This window comes from Chelonus insularis, unplaced genomic scaffold (genome assembly GCF_013357705.1).
Source record: "Chelonus insularis isolate UGA/USDA-ARS -01 unplaced genomic scaffold, ASM1335770v1 contig_376_pilon, whole genome shotgun sequence".
In the NCBI taxonomy this organism is placed as follows: Eukaryota; Metazoa; Arthropoda; class Insecta; order Hymenoptera; family Braconidae; genus Chelonus; species Chelonus insularis.
The window spans coordinates 130,126-149,291 of record NW_023276534.1 but is presented as its reverse complement, the minus strand read 5'-3'; the positions used below and the strand labels follow the sequence as shown (position 1 = coordinate 149,291).

General features: G+C 32.1%; 1 protein-coding gene and 3 non-coding genes across 9 annotated transcripts in view; 2 read left to right on the top strand and 2 right to left on the bottom strand.

Moving 5' to 3' along the window:
- Scgdelta (sarcoglycan delta) overlaps positions 1-19,166 on the top strand; it is a 178,520-nt gene that overhangs the window by 154,569 nt on the left and 4,785 nt on the right. For all 6 annotated transcript variants that reach the window (XM_035083924.1, XM_035083926.1, XM_035083923.1 and 3 more), the window contains one exon: positions 9,720-9,996. In XM_035083924.1, coding sequence (XP_034939815.1) covers positions 9,720-9,996 — 277 coding nt within the window. The remainder of the gene's footprint in view (positions 1-9,719; positions 9,997-19,166) is intronic.
- Positions 15,606-15,678, bottom strand: TRNAK-UUU (transfer RNA lysine (anticodon UUU)). Its single transcript has one exon. It is a non-coding gene; the product is annotated as a tRNA-Lys (tRNA).
- TRNAK-CUU (transfer RNA lysine (anticodon CUU)) lies at positions 17,142-17,214 on the top strand. Its single transcript has one exon. It is a non-coding gene; the product is annotated as a tRNA-Lys (tRNA).
- TRNAK-UUU (transfer RNA lysine (anticodon UUU)) lies at positions 17,522-17,594 on the bottom strand. Its single transcript has one exon. It is a non-coding gene; the product is annotated as a tRNA-Lys (tRNA).

The window sequence follows — 19,166 nt, the reverse complement described above, 5'->3', positions numbered from 1 at the left end:
AAAAGACAGAAATTTTCTGGCTATTGAATCAATAACGAACTTGAGGTCGACACACAGGAATGTATAAAGTTGGATATCTCGCTATGAAATATATCGCCCGTTAGGGAGTGGGAGTTAAATTTAATTCCCCGTGGCGAAAGCTCGCCCAAGCTGAAAACTCGAGGGGCGATCCACCTGCTATCCCTTTTACTCTCGCGGTCACTCGTCCCGTTTTCCCTCTTTAGATAAATCTTCCTGTCGATAGCTCACCACTATTCGGATTAGAGTCTACATTTGCACGTACGAAGGACCCTAGTCACACCTTTCGTATTTCCCACCTCACATGCGAAAGACGTGATCATAAATTTCATTTGGCATTCGTTATATATTCAACCACCCAATCGACCAACCCGACCTATATGACCTTTTACTTTTCTCCTCTATCCTTCTCTACCTTAATCGAACATGACCCTAGCTTTAATCCACCAGCGAATCCCGCGAAACTATTCTGACCCACTTTCTATTCTCAGCAGCTCCATTCTCTCAAGATTTCACCCCTCATTTTAAAATAAACTGAAGCAAACAAGGAAAAGTCAATCTACCTGAAACAGTTTTATCAGCAACTAAGCTTCCAAAGTTTTATACTCTTAGTCGACTCACACTTGTCACTCTGTTTCCACCATTTTCTTGTGCTTCAATTCAGAGATAGTTTTGTTTGGTGAACATTCCAGTTGATATCCATGTTAGTGTATACAATCGAACATCACCAAATCCGGTAAATTCATTAATAATTATTTCCTTTATATAAATTATTCCTGATAATCCGGTTATGAGTATATTTAGAGATTCATTTATCATGATGGCTAAAATATTTAAAATGTGTGGTGGTGTTGATCTAAAAAAGAAATATAGAGTGATGTTAATTCAATATTTAATTCAAATTTAGGGTATTCTTGAGCTTATCAGAAACCTCTCATTATTATCATCATCAGGAGGTACTGAATGATTTTTGTTTTAATATTAGTGAGTTTTGTTGGATTTTATGATGGACACTAGGAGACAATTAACCCATCATTATCAGAACTACCTACAAAAAGCTAGAAGAATTTTTCTGGACTTATAAAGAAAGATATCTCGTAGAAAAATTTGCTCAGCTTTCCAAATCTCTCCAAGCTATTGTGCTACAGAACGAAGTTTTTGAGTTATGATCATTTTTCTGACCCTCTCAATTGTTCAAGTTGTTTTGTTATCAAACTTACACCATTGAAAAGGTCAAAAATATACTCATAACTTGGAAACAACGAGTCATGGTGCAATTTCTGATTTTCTTAGAATTTTATATCATTCAGAGCCATGTGAATACACCAACATCTGCTGACTTTATGAACCTTGAATACAATGCAATAAAGAGTTAGCTGGATGTGAATTTTATGAATAATTTACTAGGATGGAAAGAATAAATGTTTGAAGATCCATGAAGAGGTTAGCTATGATTCCATCAAAAATCTTTACAATCAATAATATTGATGGAAGACTTCCATCAACATCAAAACCATGGATTTTTTTCTGGAGCTATGGTCTTGGTTGTGAGAAATGTAATTTAAAATCCTAGTTTGTAAAGTTGTATTCAAAAAGTTATTAGATATTTTGATGAAAAAGTTCGAAAAAACCTTTAATAATTAAATGAATGGTCAGGAGTGTTAGTGCTGTGAAAATGACTCAATAAATTTTCAAAATGTTCCAGCCAATTTACGGTGTAAAAGGAATCAATATATTACGTTTTGTCATTGTCTTAAACACGTGTTTCCTAGTAACTTTTCGAAGAAAAAAGTAGATGTAAAATGAAAAAGCAGCTAAAGTAGAAAGCAGACATACACGTAACTTTTTATCCAATGTGATAAAGTCCTGGTCACGTTGAGTAAGGTAAAGGGCAAGAGGTGAAATATCAAGTTTTATTGGGACCAAACAAAAAAGTAAAAGTGTGTCTATAGGAAGAAAATGTAATGGTTAGGGAGAGAAGATGGGTGAGTGTAGAGATCCAAGGATTACCCCTAATCTTCAAGGTTGATCTGATAACGGTATCAAAGTGACTATCCACTTTTACTCTTCTTTTCTAACACCATTTTCTTTACATGGAACGTGACCTCATCATTCTGACAGAATATCTTGAAATCTTTATGTTGTAGAAAATTTCCTACTAAATATCACCTAATCTTCTTATTTTCATAAATTTACATACGCCCTCTAAACGGAGAAAATTTTTATTATAAAATTTATTTGCAGTAAAGGACATCGTTATTGACTATATTTAAACAATGAAAACGTTTAATAATTATTCATTTTTGATATTTAAATTTATCTTGAATAACTACAACATTCTCTGGATTTATTATTGATTTCAGAAAACATATTGCAATTTCTCACTGTTACATATGCATCTATTGTCATCAATAAATATTAGAATCTACTAGACCGTCTTCATCAATCTGATTGATATTCCTGAAATATATTTGTTAATAATAATTGGACTCCAAACGTATTTAAAATGTTTTTTAATTGCAAAAACAATATATATAATGAACTTCATGAAATAATGATTTATTGGCGAGAAACTGTAAGATATAAAAATAAGCATAACTCCTATGCTAATGATGCTACGGGGTTGATCGAGGGCTCATATGAAAGATCTCGACGAAAGGAAAGAAGTCAATATAGTTAAAATCATGATTAAAGGATAATTAATGCTAAAATTAAAGAAAGGTCCCATTTTACCCCATTTTAGGGGTGAAGTAATGGATTTTTTAAATTTTTGACCTGATTTCGTATTTCTACGCATTGAGACGAAGAGAATGAGTGGTCAAACTTGAAAATCGGAGCACTTTGATTTTTCACCCCTAAAAAATGGCAAGTGGTACCCCTTTCCATTTTTTTTGGCCAAAAAAAAAAAGTTCTCCGATTTTGATGATTGAGGGCTCATTCTCTTCGTCTTGATGTGTAGAAATGCGGAATCCGGGCACCGCCCAGAAAAACTCACTTTAACACCCTTAAACAGGGGTAAAACTAAATACAAAATACGAATGATCCTCCCCTTGACTTTAAACCCCTATAACTCATGAACGGACGGTCTAATAACGGTTTTTAAGGGACGTTTTAGAAACCTAAGAATCTGAGCTATTTACCAATATCTATAGATTTATCGAAAAAATTTTCTTCACCCTTAAAATCGCTAAAATATAAAAAAAAGTCATATTTTTTTGGGAGTTTGCCAACTGTTTTGGCATTTTTAAGGGTGAAATAAATTTTTTCCACATTTTTTCATGGATATGTATCGTTAGCTAAGATTCTGCAGTTTTCGAAAACCTCCTTAAAATTATTATTGGATGAATTGTTTAAAAGTTACAGAGGTCGAAAGTCAAAGCAAGGGTTAAAAATCATCTACTTTTCGACTTTGGATCTTAATAACTCTTAAACAATTCATCCAATGACAATTTTAAGAGGTTTTCGAAAACTGCAGAATCTCAGCTAACGATACATATCCATGAAAAATGTGGAAAAAATTTATTTCACCCTTAAAATGCCAAAATAGTTGGCAAACTCCCAAAAAAATGTGATTTTTTTTTATATTTTAGCGATTTTAAGGGTGAAGAAAATTTTTCTTGATAAATCTATAGATATTGGTAAATAGCTCAGATTCTTAGGTTTCTAAAACGTCCTTAAAAACCGTTATTAGACCGTCCGTTCATGAGTTATAGGGGTTTAAAGTCAAGGGGAGGATCATTCGTATTTTGTATTTAGTTTTACCCCTGTTTAAGGGTGTTAAAGTGAATTTTTTTGGGCGGTGCCCGGATTCCGCATTTCTACGCATCAAGACGAAGAGAATGAGCCCTCAATCATCAAAATCGGAGAACTTTTATTTTTTGGCCAAAAAAAATGGAAAGGGGTACCACTTGCCATTTTTTAGGGGTGAAAAATCAAAGTGCTCCGATTTTCAAGTTTGACCACTCATTCTCTTCGTCTCAATGCGTAGAAATACGAAATCAGGTCAAAAATTTAAAAAATCCATTACTTCACCCCTAAAATGGGGTAAAATGGGACCTTTCTTTAATTTTAGCATTAATTATCCTTTAATCATGATTTTAACTATATTGACTTCTTTCCTTTCGTCGAGATCTTTCATATGAGCCCTCGATCAACCCCGTAGCATCATTAGCATAGGAGTTATGCTTATTTTTATATCTTACAGTTTCTCGCCAATAAATCATTATTTCATGAAGTTCATTATATATATTGTTTTTGCAATTAAAAAACATTTTAAATACGTTTGGAGTCCAGAGAATAAATTTCAAATTTTGTTCCCTCAACTTTTCCCACAGGCCCACGAGGGGAACGTCGGGGAACTTCTCCACTTGAGAACATTCAGGGAACCTCTGTGAAACGAAATTTTTTTATACGGGTATTGCTGAACTAAAAATACATCTATACAATTATAAATGATTTTTCATCCTCAATATCATAAATAAATTTCAACAATATCAAATAACTTTATCCAACTTTTTTAGTATTGAAATTTAAACTAACTTTTTCAACAAAAAATAATAAAAGCTAAACAAAATCCAATGTTCTGCTGCTCAAACTATTTTTTATTTAACAGGTTTTAGTACCAGACTGAACCTAAGCTAGTAAATTTATTGATTCTTTATAACTTAAAAATGAAAATTATAAATGGAAGGATTATGATATTTTACAGAAAGAAAATTCGATTTATTCGATCGAGTTTATGAAGTTACATGTAACAGGAAAAAACTTGAACGTCTTTACAATCAATTCTGGTAAGCATCCACAATATAGGAGACTTGGATTTAGTAAAGTATAAAGTAGTTAAAGGAACATGTTGAGCAACTTAAACAAGATCCTCGTTTACAAAGGATGAATTAACAAAAGTATTACAATTAATTGATAACAAATAACTAATAATCCTCATGCTGTATAATAGATGTTTTTTTTGACAACAAAAAATAATATAATTGAAAAATTCAACCCAATATACAACACCTTCTCTGATATTGGATTTTAAATTTAAAATATTTATGAACTCACATACACGTGTTGGTACGTTTATCTGTGCCAAAATGAAATTATTTATGGACTTGCATTCTCTATCTATGCACACAGGATTAAACTGTACAACATACATGTAACCAAACAATGATTCTAATGACATAAATGTACAGACATTCCCACTGGTATTTTCATCGAAATTCCCATGACTCTTGTCGTCCAAGAGACATCAAATGGCTTGAAAAAATATAACAGTAGCAATAAAATAATAAATATACATTTTTATTACACCCCAAAGACCTTTTTATAGATTTTTCTGATCAGTATTGACAGTCTTGACTTGAATAAAAAAAGTGTTGTTTCAAGAACATCATATCTGGTTATGGAAATTAAATCTATAAAACAATATCTTTATTATTTTTGGCTTCCTCTTTTCATTGGTATTGAAATTTTTTCAAGATAATCGTAAAAAATAAAGTCATAAAATGAGAATCCTAATGGATTAAGGTGAAATACTCTAACCATTTCCATACACTAGACCAGATAGAGGTACAATTTGCTTTTCTTGATTGAATCATAGCATATATCAATAACCAGAGACCTCTCTACCCTTTTTGATGAGTCCTCGGGGGAAATATCGAACACCAGAATACCTCAATAAATCCTGAATAGTCTTATGATTCCTCAAGTGGTATCTTTTTCACTGAAAGGTTCACTATATTTTGAATTGGCACATTTTTCTATTTTCTACCACTTATTTATCACCTTTTTTCTCTTTTTCCTTATTTCTATCAAGTCAATTTATAAGTTCTCCATCAAAGAAATTTACTGAGGAAATCGCACCTTAATTAACATTGTCCATTGAGACTATTCTCAATGGTGGATTTTAGAATCGTTTATGTTATGACGAATGACTCCATTAGTGACGATTCCAGTTAAATTATGTTTGGCTTACAGCCCCTTTGGCACACCTACTTCAACCACCAATGCACCCTAACGACCCTCCATCTCTCTATATCTATAGTACTACGATGCCCCCATCTAACCAATCCCTACAAGAGAACCACAGAGTTGCGGTATTCGCTTAACCAACCGATAAGCTCTGTGTGGCAACTGCAACTGCCCTATAGAAAATAATTAACCTCAGAGTATGTTGTTGAAGCTTTCTAAACATTCCCAGTATTCTATTTATCAATTAAACTTGTGACTTGTGATGGATTTTTTCCAATACTTTTGATGGAGATGAGTGAATGATCTGTTGAGAAACATTAATTAATCTAGAAATTATACATTTTTATAAAATAACTGATAAATATATCATAAGAGTTCATGAAGTTCTAGAAGCTTGTTTTAAAAAAGTAGAATCAGCAAGTTGGATTGATTTAATTTTTTAAAATACTCGGTAGATTTCAGATAAAACACTCATGTTTGACCTCAACTCTGATGCCAATAAGTTGGCTCAATATGCCTGAGGAAAACAGAAAATATTTTGGCATAAACGACTGATCTTCATCTGGAGCATCAATGCTCTGGTATCATTTTATCTAGGAGTCTTCAGTAAATTTGACTTCAATCAAAAGAAAATTACTCTTCAATTAAAACTGCCTCTATTAATTCAGTATTTCACAGAAAAATTGTAATAATACTTGCAAAATAGTTGATCAGTGAAGTATCTAGTGTTAGCTCATTTTTATAACTAAAGAGACAATGATAAATTTTTGTATGAGAATGACGGATTAAAAAAACCCTTGGCGTGTTGTAACGAGAGACAGTTTGCTCTGCTGGGGTGTATATCGACTTGCGTGCTTGGCATAGAGATGTGAAAGAGGTTGGTCGCAAGTGGTACTAATCTGTTGGCTCGTGTGTCTCGGTAGCCTTCCAGTGGGGATCGAAGCCTTGCAGCCCCTGAAATATTTAGTGGACGGAGCAGAACCCCACCGACACACCATCCTCTGACTACTTCGGGGACTCTATGTGGTCTCTGTGGTGGCAAAGCGTTCGTTTCGACCGTAACTCGAGCTACCCTTCCCCAACAAACCCTGCTCTAGCACGACTTTCCTTCTCAACCCATCACACTATTCTTTCATTCGCTGACCCTTGACCAGATACTGAAAGCTTGTACGACCTACCACCACACATGGCTACACTTGATATTTTATCACGATGAAATAAGCATCAAAATGTAAAGATTTACAGATACTACACTGGTCGAATAATTTTTTCATGGCTCAAAAATCAATATAATTACATTTTTCAAAGACATTCTCACAATAAGAATTTAATTATGATAATTAAATGTTTTGTCTATTAAAGAGACATGTAAATTTAATGAAACTTATTGTTTATTCTGGATAATTATAATTAGACAGACCTAGATCAGCTGACATTATGGACCATATCAAAGCTAAAAGTAGTCCAAATAACAGAGATTAATAAATAAATATTAAAACTAGGTGATAATAAACATCAGTGAGATAAAAAAAATAATAACATTAAATAAAACAAAATGGTTCTGATAAGTTAAAAAATATATAGCATAGTTCTACATAGCACAATATTTTCAATTGATCATGATAGAATTTATTCTGGAATGTGTAAAACTTTTGAGCTTTTCACTTTGATAAAAAAAAAATGGAGAATAATAAAATAATTTGAAAATAAGCATTTCCTTCAAGTTCAATCATTTTCTATTTTCCTCCACTTGTTTGTTTAATCAAATCCTTCGAATAATTTTCACAATTTTCTCCATGAAGTCGAGAAGATATTTATCAATATTTGCAACTGATCAAATATTAACATCCACTCCTCTATACATACATGAATATTGCTGAGGTATTTATCAAAGGTTTAGAGTAATTGATTGATAAAAAACAATAAACAAGCTTATTCAATTAACATTTAAAATATTATTATTTACATTTATATATTAATTACTCGTTCTATATTGTTGTTAACAACAAAAAGTTGAGCTTCTTTAGCTATAAATACTTTGGATCATTAGTGTAAAACATACCACTAAACATTTGAATATTTCAGTCCCACGTTAAGCTTGTTTTTTTTTTCCACAATTAATCAAGAGTTTACTTATATCTCTGTTTCATACTATAACGATCATTTGAACCTGAGGGAACTAATTAATGTTCTCAATTTTCGCAGCGACAATTCAACTCTAATGGTCAGAATGAAAGATGATATTACTAGGGTCGAATGAGTTGTTACACGAGAATGTGAGTAGTAAGTACTTTGAAAAAGACGTATTCTTAACGTGAAATACAAGATACAGAAACACACAAAAGAGCAAGGAAGAAAGATAACAGGGCCATGTTGCGAGTTAAATTTCACCAAGTGAAGTATGAGACATGCTAGCAAACGAGTTCCTAACAAGTTTGGGTAATTTGAAAACGACTACCCTACATATCTCACATTATTCTTACATTATTTCACCAATTACATACTCTATTTCGATTAAAATTACTAGATAATTGAAACTCACATTAAAATATTCATCCATTCAAATGTCATTTGAATAAATTAAAGAGTCTGCTAATGTCTTTAGTTTATAAATAAAATATTTCATCTCAACTTTTTTTACCAAGCTTACACTTACATCCATTAGAGTCAGATGAACAACCACCACTGTTTTTAAACACAGCTCAAATAATTATTAATAATTTAAACAGAATTTCACCATCGAAAATAACTATTTTAAGCAACTTTGTTCTTGAAAAAGTTCCATCCTTAGACAAGGTTTTATTATCAAGGAAAATGATTCTGAGTGTCTTAAAGTGAATTCCAGTTACAAGAGATTGAATTAAAAATAAAAATATCCTCATGTAACCTTTGATTAATTAATTAAATATTAACCAGACAATTCCCTTCATCACAAACAATTTCAAGACCAATATTCTTCCCTTTGACTAGAAAGTTCATCTTTAATAAATTTATTTTTAAGCCCGACATCCCTTTTATCATTTTCTTGGCGTTTCTCATCAATGTACCAACTCCCTTCGTACCCGCTTCTATTTTATATTTCTCTCATCTTCACTCGGCAAGCTTTGTATCCTGCGTAACGTATAATTACCCGCAAGAGAACAAGCTGCATTGAATATTATAGCTTGGTTGGCTGCTGCAAAAATATAGCAAATGAATGTAACGTAGCATAGAGAATGAAGCAACGACGAAAGAGAAATAAGAGAAAAGGAGCGTCAGTTGGTTGAATCGAAGCCTTCAGGCTATGACCAGGGATTAGAAGGAAAGTTATGTAAGATATTTCGTGGCCAACTTTGCATAAGTTTTGTTTCTTTTCTATTCATATCTTTTTACTCTGAATCACTATATATTTTACACTGAAGACAACACGTTAATTCATCTACCTACCCTGTAACCTACTCATCGACTTTCATACTTAACACTGATTACTCAAATGCTAATTTGCAAATAAGAGATGGTTGGTACACTCCACTAGGATGGTGATCAAGAGTTCACATTTCCCTGTATCTCGTTAGCTCCTTGCAGTGCCATACGTGCTTGTGAATGGATTGAGAGTCACGTTCTCTATGCATGACCCAGACGTGACGGACAACCGGAACTGAATCTCAATCTCAATTATCCCACCACCATCAATCACTATTTCATGAAATATTTTTATTTAATAATACAAATGTGGTATTTTTATATTCCAGGATGCCTCGAGGCCAAACGAATTGGTCTGAAGAGCCTGAGGATACCAACAGTATATCCAGACAATCTAGACCAAGTAGACCAGTTCAATCAAGTCCATCAAGAACATGTACACCTCAACAGGATGAGCAAAATCAACCCACCTGCAATGGTTATAAATTTGGAGTTAATGGATGGCGAAAAATATGTCTCTGTATGTTAATCTTAGGCCTGACCATCATGGTTAGTCTCAACTTTGCCATTACACTTTGGCTCCTCAAAGTCATGGAATTTAGCGCGGTAAGTTGTGACATTTTATATGACCCAGATTTCTATTAAACACCTGACCCAATGAATTATTACTTAAGCTCAAAATACTTGACCTCAGTGTGCTGCTTTCATGGATCCAACCTGAAAAATATATATGTCTAGATGTAAACGTGTATTTTAGAGAAAAAAATATATATTCACAATGAATAGAATAGATTGAATAAAATATTAAAAAATAGAAATACTTTAGAGCATCTTACCTAACAGGACTGCCGTAACTTTTCGACAGCTATTAAAGCTGACTGCTGTCTTGTGGCTTAAAATTAGTTTCGCTTGAGTTACCACGTCGAATAACAGGCCATGCCGTCAGACTTGCTATTTTCCATGTCTGGGTAAGAAGAGAAGGCAAGATGTACCAAGCCAAAGCGTCTCGCTCGCGAATCCAAAAAGAGATCCAAGGAGAGAAGTGGTTAATATAATTTCGTGTAATTGCCAATGTTGTTACTTTCCTCTTAAACCTTCTTTACCTCCGTTTTTCTTGGGATTTATTTACGAAATAAAAATTATTACTCTTGCTACTATTCTTCTCATTTTACCGTACTACAAGTAATTTGGTTTTCTGAATATAAAATAAAACTAAACACGAAAATAAGAAATCATTCTATTAACTTTTTTTCCATTCTGCTTATTTTATACAGTCAGGTAAACTGTAGATAACACGTATTTGTATGAATTCTTTTTTTTTTTTTTCGATGATAACAGTTTCCTTCTTTTCTTTTTAAAACTCCGCATTATCGACGAGTATAGAAATAGCTTCAATACATTTCAAGTCCAATTTTAAAATAATCGAACTATAAAAAACATATCTAATCATTGATTCGTGATATGATTTTTTTTAGTTTCCGGAATTTTTATTGGTTCATTGTACGAATTTTTGAATATAGCTTTTTTCTATTTGGAAATTAATATTAATTAAAGTTTTGGTTTTACTTCTCATTAATAGCTTCTGCATTCAACTTCAACATTATCAATACAAATCATATAGACAATGTAGAAAGTTGGGTGATGGATCTTAAAAAAATAAATAAAAAATGTGGACACCCAACTACCTTGAGATAATTTGATCCAACGATTTTCCAGTGATATTAAATAAATATGATGTTTATAAATGAAGCTTTGTTGATAAAAAAGAAAGAAAAAGTTCATTTGAATTTGATAAATATCCCCAAGGATTCGCGAGCAGTTTTATTGCCCAGTGCAGGTTTATATGCATTCAAGGTGAGCAAGGATAAGAAACCAAATCTTTTTATCCATCGACCAAGAGACGAAAAGACTCGATGACTTGTTCTCGCCTGATATCGTTGAGAAGCTCTTGGTATTATCGAATTTATACGAAATCGAGAACGTCTCTGCGATCTCGTTCAATGATCCTACACTAGAGGACTAAATTCGACGGGAATTGAGTATCAATCCGTAAGTGAGGAGTCTGCAGTACCGCTCGTATCACTGGAAATATCCCATGGGAAATGTAAGGTCTCTGCTACTTATTTTTTTTTTATCCCCTCCATCTTCTCTCATTCGTGCTGCTGCAGATTCACTCTTTTTCCATTCTGTCAGAATATTTTTTTCTCTTATATTCTTACTGATATCCACTTTGGTAAGTCTCCTTATCTTATTTCTCTCTAACTATAAACTCTTCATACCTCCTCCCATCAAATTTTCAACAGCAATTTTTCGAAAAATTATACCAATCATTCAATGCGTACATGAAAATAAACTCAATAAAATTGGTCTAGCTATTCTTTGTCATTCGAAAATTTAAAAGTTCATAAAAAACAATAGGAAAAAGTGTAAAGTAAACTTTAGCTAGGAAAGTTTGAAACCTAGTATTCATGCTAAAGAAAGATAGCCCGTATATTGCGATTGTAAAAATTTTTCATCTTTCGTCTGCTATATCTCATTCGTATGTTTCAAAAGTAGAAATGTAAACTACTTTGCACATCTACAAATATTTTATATTCCTCACACTATTCTATTTTCCTTTCTCCACAGTCTCGTCTTCTTTCAACCATTCACAAACGATAAACTCTTAGTTTCTGTGGTCACCATTTCATCCTTTTTCATTCTCCAGATATTTCCTTAGTGATAACAATGGCGAAAAATTTAAACTCTTTATTTGATTTACTGTCAAGATACATCCAATATTTACTCTGAGTAATAAAAAAAAACCTTGTTTGTTTGAATAAAAAGATTTCGAAAATTCGATAATGAAAAGTAACTATTAAAAAGGATTTTTGTATTACTCAACGATTCTTCCTTCGATTTACCTATAACATTTTAATGTACTTATTTACCATCATGAGAAAGTCAATCTTGCACATGTCATTGTCATCTTTTTCTGGCTATTTCCAATAATGCACATTCATCATTATTGGTCAGGTTTTAAATTCATTATTCGCGATTTCGATCACTGTTTCAAGAAAATATTTGTCATTATAATTTACTACCACAAAATCTCCAATTCTATAATTGATTGAACTGAAAAATCTCCTTTTTCAATACCTTTAATGAAACAGAATAAATAAATTTACGACGTGGCTAGTAAACAAACTTCACTGATAACGAATTACATGAAAATAAATAACAGCTTTTTAAAAAAATATTTAAAGCTTCTTAAAATAATTCAAGCTTTTTTTAAAACTATAAATTATTTACAAAAGTATTTAAACAAAAAACATTTCCTGAACATATTAATGAACAGAAAAATACTTTTACTATTATTTATGTTTCTAATTAAAGCATTATTATATGAAGTAAATGAAAGCTGTGATAGTTAAAGGTAGCTACAAAATATTCTTCATGAAAATTCAATACTTAGCATAAAATGATAATAAAACCAACCAATACCTGTATCTAACACACAGGTGTATGCTTAGAAATTTCCAATTTTCCCTTATTGCAAATTTCATTATTTAATGAATCCTATTCAAAGGTTTCTAAATGCTCCATAAATTCGAACACATGTTCCCTCATAAACATCTTCAATGTAACCTATCTTAATACCGATCTTAAACAACACAGCAATTATTATTCTCTTCCTTACAATATACGAAATCTTCAAACGACATTCAGTTCCACATGTTTAGTTGCCTCGAGTCAACGTTTCCCTCAACTCTCTATAACATTGGCCGGTGATACTACTGGTCAGTATTATATTGGCACTAACGGCTTACATGCATGACCATCTCGGTCAGATAGTCTGCCTACCTAATAGTAGTACTATGAGTCTAGGGGCAAACCCTGATCATACACCAGCTGTATCTACGTTGAGTATAGATCGTTTACTCTTACTTATACACACAACTGCATCTTCTCTCCATCTCCTTTCTGCTTTCATCCATTCCAGCACTAAAGGATTTTCACTATGGACCTGACTCACCAAGAGTAAGTGCAATATATTGAATACGGTGCCATGAATTTTGAACACACAAAGCATATCTATAAGCACTCACACTTGTAAAACAACGTTTATATGCGAGCACCTAAGGCAAGTATATCTGACACTTAAAGTTACTCCGTACGCCAAGAGACTCATAAGATGACTCAAGAGAGTGGAAGCAAAAGAGTTTTATTATTTCTAAAAATGGTCGTACAAAATCTCATTGAGTTTCAACTTGCTATAGTAAAGATAAGAATTACTCATATATGCAGAACACTCGTAAATAAAAAAATTCCATTCAACGATTGTATTCATATGTGGTGGAATATTTAATATTGAAATTTATACTGGGGAAAATAATTTTTTAAAAGCATACGAAATATAATAGTTGAACGAGAGTTGTAGAAATAAGTTTGGTCAGGCTGTTGAAAAGACTCACCTGTAGCTCGAAACAAAGATTAATTAAAAGATAAAAAGAATCGTATATAATTATTTAATGCCTTTAGCTTGAAAGCAAGTAAAAAAAAAATTTTAAATGAATAATAATGAATAATAATAATAACAAAAAAATAAACTATTGTTGCTTTACGTTTAATATAAAAAGTGATGGAGAAAATATGCCCTTAATGATGCCCTTGAGCACTTATTTTCTAGCACTGGGATTGTCGACATTTATCCAATTGTCATTTCTGCGGCAGAAAAAGTTTTATTTTTGTGAATAAGATGAAGCAAAGTGGCTAAAAATTTATAAAATTCACATAATTATTCAGTTTCTCTTTTTAATTATCGTTCGAAAATCATTTATCATTTTAAAACAAAAACATTAATGATACCCATCCGCATAGTTTTTAATAAATAAATCAATTAATATTTTTATAAATAATATACAATTGTTTAATTGCATAAAATTTTTTATAGCAATATTTTATAAATATTGGTCGAATATAATCATTAGCAATAATCATTCAATTAATTAATTCTTTTGAATACATAAACTTCAAAAATTGACTCCATTACAATAACTTCCTCATAGATGGCTAATAAATCGTAATTTCCTTAATCTTTATTCAAATCTCCCTTATTTTGTGAACACACATCGTTAAAAGATGGTCTACTATTTTTTTTAAATTTAATACAAATATTAATTAATAATAAATTCTTCTCCACTAGAAATATTTTGATCTCATTCAAAGCAATTTCATTTTAGATTCCATGTAATTACAACTACCCGTTCTTCAACCACCTCATGTGTCTGGATGCAGACTAATCTACCACATATAATTATGCACTACCGGACGAACTCCTCTTCTAACTTCTCACCCGAGTAATGCAACTTCTGTGCTTGTATGTGTATAGACACTCTAATTTCTATCCTTCCCTCTCTGCTGCTCTTTACCATACGTGGGCGCAATTTCGCGTTATTTTATCGTCACACTCCGACTGGATTAAATCAGTGAAGTACACGCATGCTCTCACTCAAACATGTAGCACCATCAATGTATAAAATCGCTCGTAATTACTCACGCTATCAAACGAGCCGCTAAACTAGTCACACTCATTTTTGCAGTTTGATCATTCATTTTGGTTCATTATAATCGGCTCGAAAGCTGCTTTAAACACATTTCCAAGGTATTATTATTGATAAAATATTAAAAGAATTTGATATTCAATGATCATGTTGAACACAGTGTGGAATGGTTTTTATTGTTGATTGACTTTACCGGTTATTAAACATTTTATACATTCAGGAAAATTTCTAATCACCTGATGCACTTCAAAATCATTCAACTAGTGTTGATATTGTTTAATAGAGTTATAAAAAGTAACATTGGATTTGTAAAATTAGAAAGCCGGCTTTTAGCGTAAAGTAATCTGTTATAGATATAAAAGAAAAACTACATGACAACAAAGTTAAGAAAAAAACATTTTAATTTTTTAGTGTAACCAAAAATTAATTAACATTGATTAATGTAATTAAAATTCAGCTTGAATCTACATTAGATTAAATTAATCCATATTGATCCAGAAATATTTATTTGTTTAAAATTTCCTAGGACTGTAAGACTTTGTTTTAACTAAATCTTAGATATATACATTTATTGTAATATAATTTATCCTGTAAAAAGTAAAAGTAGAAAATATAAAAAAACATTTAGTTCTTTATTATGAATTATTTTTGCTTTAGACGAACAAAAAAGAACGCCCGAACAGGGACTTGAACCCTGGACCCTTGGATTAAAAGTCCAATGCTCTACCGACTGAGCTATCCGGGCATGAAAAGTGAACCTCCACTATTCTTTCAAGTACTGAAGGCTACGGACTACACTTGACAAACGCTTTATCTTCTTTACTCCCACTCCGCTACCACTCTCGGGCCTGGTAAATGGGGGGAGCGGGTCTACAACTTGATCAGTTGACGTCACAAAAAATATTTTACGAGTATAAAGTTTGAAAATTATTATTAGTGACATCTATAGAGTTTTCATTCAAACAGAAAGTAATTGTAGACAGTTCAGCGTCTCCATGTGGCAAATGACGGAAAATAACTTCTTGACAGAATACTGTATCAAAGTTGAGTGACTGATATACAGAGGGAAGCAACATGGTTCTTACTAAGTATGCATGTGAATAATTCTTTCGTGATTATGAGGTGCTTGTTCATTAAATCTAATTACACCATCATGAAGAATTTTCAATAAAAATGTGTGATAATAAACATGTTTTCTAATCTGATTGGTTCTTTCTAAGGTAAATATTTAACATAATTATTTTCGGTAAACATATACTTTAGACATCATATCTTTTTTGGATAAAATGAAATAACATGGTATAGAAACGAATTGAAGGCAGATCGATAATATAAAAATATGCTGAAATTAGACGAGTGAAAACATTCAAACCGATTTATTACATGTAACCAACCAAGGTATGTCAATCTATGATCTGCCTAGAGTTATTTTGCAACGGTCTTATGTGGACGTTGTGAAAAAATATCTTACATTAACTTGGCAAAAATTAAATGTATACTTTACTCAAACTCATATGATTGGTAAAATGCTGCCTAGATGCTTTCAAACTGAACCAAAAAGAGCACGCCAAATCTGTAGCTTATGCGGATGACCTTATAATATACAGCGCAAACCGCAATGCAAAAATAATTGTAGATGGGCTGACTGATTTATTCCATGAGGTTGATCGAATCTACAGGATCTGGAATTTATAAATAAATCCGGATAAGTCAGAAAGTATGATTAGCCATAAGAGTTGGAATCATCTTCCTAAATCATCTGAAGTTTCCATGAAACAGTTCAAGGTTGAAGTGAACCCAATCAATGATGATGGATCATTGGAGAATAAGAAGTTATGCATACAAAGAAAAGATGTAGGGAAGTATCTTGTATACTAGTAAAAGGTAACAAACATGTTGAAATATAGCTGGAAATGGCGATAAAAGCATTTAAAGCCAACAGAGCCATCTTCTACAATAAATACCTGGGCAAAAGAGCTAAGATAATTTGTTACCAATTACTAATAAGACCAATACTAAACTAGAGCCTAGTGACTGTTGCCGCAAATACCCGATCTTCTATAATGACCAGTGATTAGTTATCATTACTTAGGTTATCTCTATAGGTTCGGCAGTGATAGAAAAGTAGGAGTAATAAAGATAAAATATTTGTTAATGATTGCCTACAGCTTTTAGTATTTTAATGAATTATAAACAATATTTTTTCAAGCCCGGGTAGCTCAGTTGGTAGAGCATGTGACTCTTAATCACAGTGTCGAGGGTTCGAGTCCCTTCTTGGGCCTTTCTTTTTTTCTTTTTTTTTCCTGATCCTACTCATAGTGATTAATATCAAATTTTCATCAAAACAAGTTTTTAGTAGCTTGCAGACCGGCCTACTGTGCTAAACGAAGTCGATTATTTTTTACTTCAACCATGGCGGCTCTTACTAACACGTTATTAGTGAATCTTTTTATGATATCTAAAATTAACTAAGAAATAATATGGGAAACTCGGAGATAAAAAACAGCGCTTGATATGCAAAAAAAAATACGATGAATACCTGATATCGATCATTGTGAGTGGGATTAGAACAAAAAATCAAAAAAGAACGCCCGAACAGGGACTTGAACCCTGGACCCTTGGATTAAAAGTCCAATGCTCTACCGACTGAGCTATCCGGGCCTGAAAAATTAATGTTTATATTTCGTTAAAATACTTAAAGCTGCAGGCGATCATTAACAAATATTCCATCTTTGTTACTTAATAAGCGATGTGATTGGTAAAAAGAAATTTTGACTACAACAGGATTCGAACCTACAATCATTGGCTTCGGAAGCTAATGCGTTATCCTTTATTCTGTCAAAAATCCACAGTTTTCAGAGTTTTTTTCAGAAAAAATCTGTTTTTATTTTGATCTATATTTATTTTCTACTATGCATCTGGATATTATAACGTATTATTCGCTAGATTGAATAAAACTTATGTATTACTTTTTACAATCAATTACAAGAATAGACTCATTGAAGCTTAAGCAACAGAGCAAGAGTGCTTATACTAAAACCCCTAAAATTAAGTATGAGTCAAGGATATACTAGTGAGGAACTAAAACATTAAACTCCCATGAAAGTATCTTACTCCTTCAGTTCAAACCTTTCTTGTTATTGTTATGACCAGTCGTAAGATTCTCAGTGTACTTTTTAACAGAAAATGAGCAATGAATGTCAAAGAAATACAAAAAGCGTCCGATATAATTGAATTCCGCATTCCATCTACTTTTAAGTAAAGTTCCAGAAGAACGATGAATAAAATAGAATTATGGCTTCTTCGTCGCTTAACTTAATGACGGAAATAAATAATGGCACCAGAAAATAAATTTACAAATAAAAATTAAATTTGTGTAAGTTATGACGCAAATTTTATGCTCAACTAACGTACACTTGAGTGTTTTCGTTTTAAATTTTATGAAAGAAGTACTTTCATATATTGAATATGAAGTCAAGTAATTATTTACGCAATTAGTTATCTTCATTTAATTAAGTATAATTCTTCTTTAAGGAGTCTAACGTAAATGCACATAATTCCTGGTAATGCCTTGGAATTAATAAATTTTATATAATTTGGGTTTGATGCTAATTATACGATTATATTTACATTTCTAGATGAAAAATATATTTCCCAATTAAATTATTAATGATAAAAAATCAATTTCAATTCATTTCAGAAAATTACTTCTAATGATAAAAAGTGCCCAATATAATTCTTAATAGAATCGATTGAAGTAGCGTTCTAATACTTAAGTCGATGGAATCGTGGCCACATTGAAGTACAATAGAACGACCGTATAATTTTCTGAACGATTTGGCTAATCGTAGAACAGCGGTTAGACATCCTTTACACTATTCGTCGTACAGACAAGAAACGAAAGCACTTTCAAGTAAAGTCTCAAAAGTTAAATACAGTCAGACTTTGCCCACTTTCCAACCTTACGTTACAAATGATCAACTCTTTTCCATCATCCACCAGCAATCTTAATACTAATGCAAACTGTATATTGCTAGAATGGGTTAGTTTACTCGTGTGTAACGTGTCAATTGCTTCCGATCGAGTGGGTAATCATCGGAATCCAATACAAACTCCACAAACGTTTCTTGTATCCTACAACAATCGATAGCAAGGAAAAAGCAATCAAGAATAAACCTTGCTATTCTTTTGTCGATGAGTTATTGGTCTTAAATGAACAACGATTTTAATTAT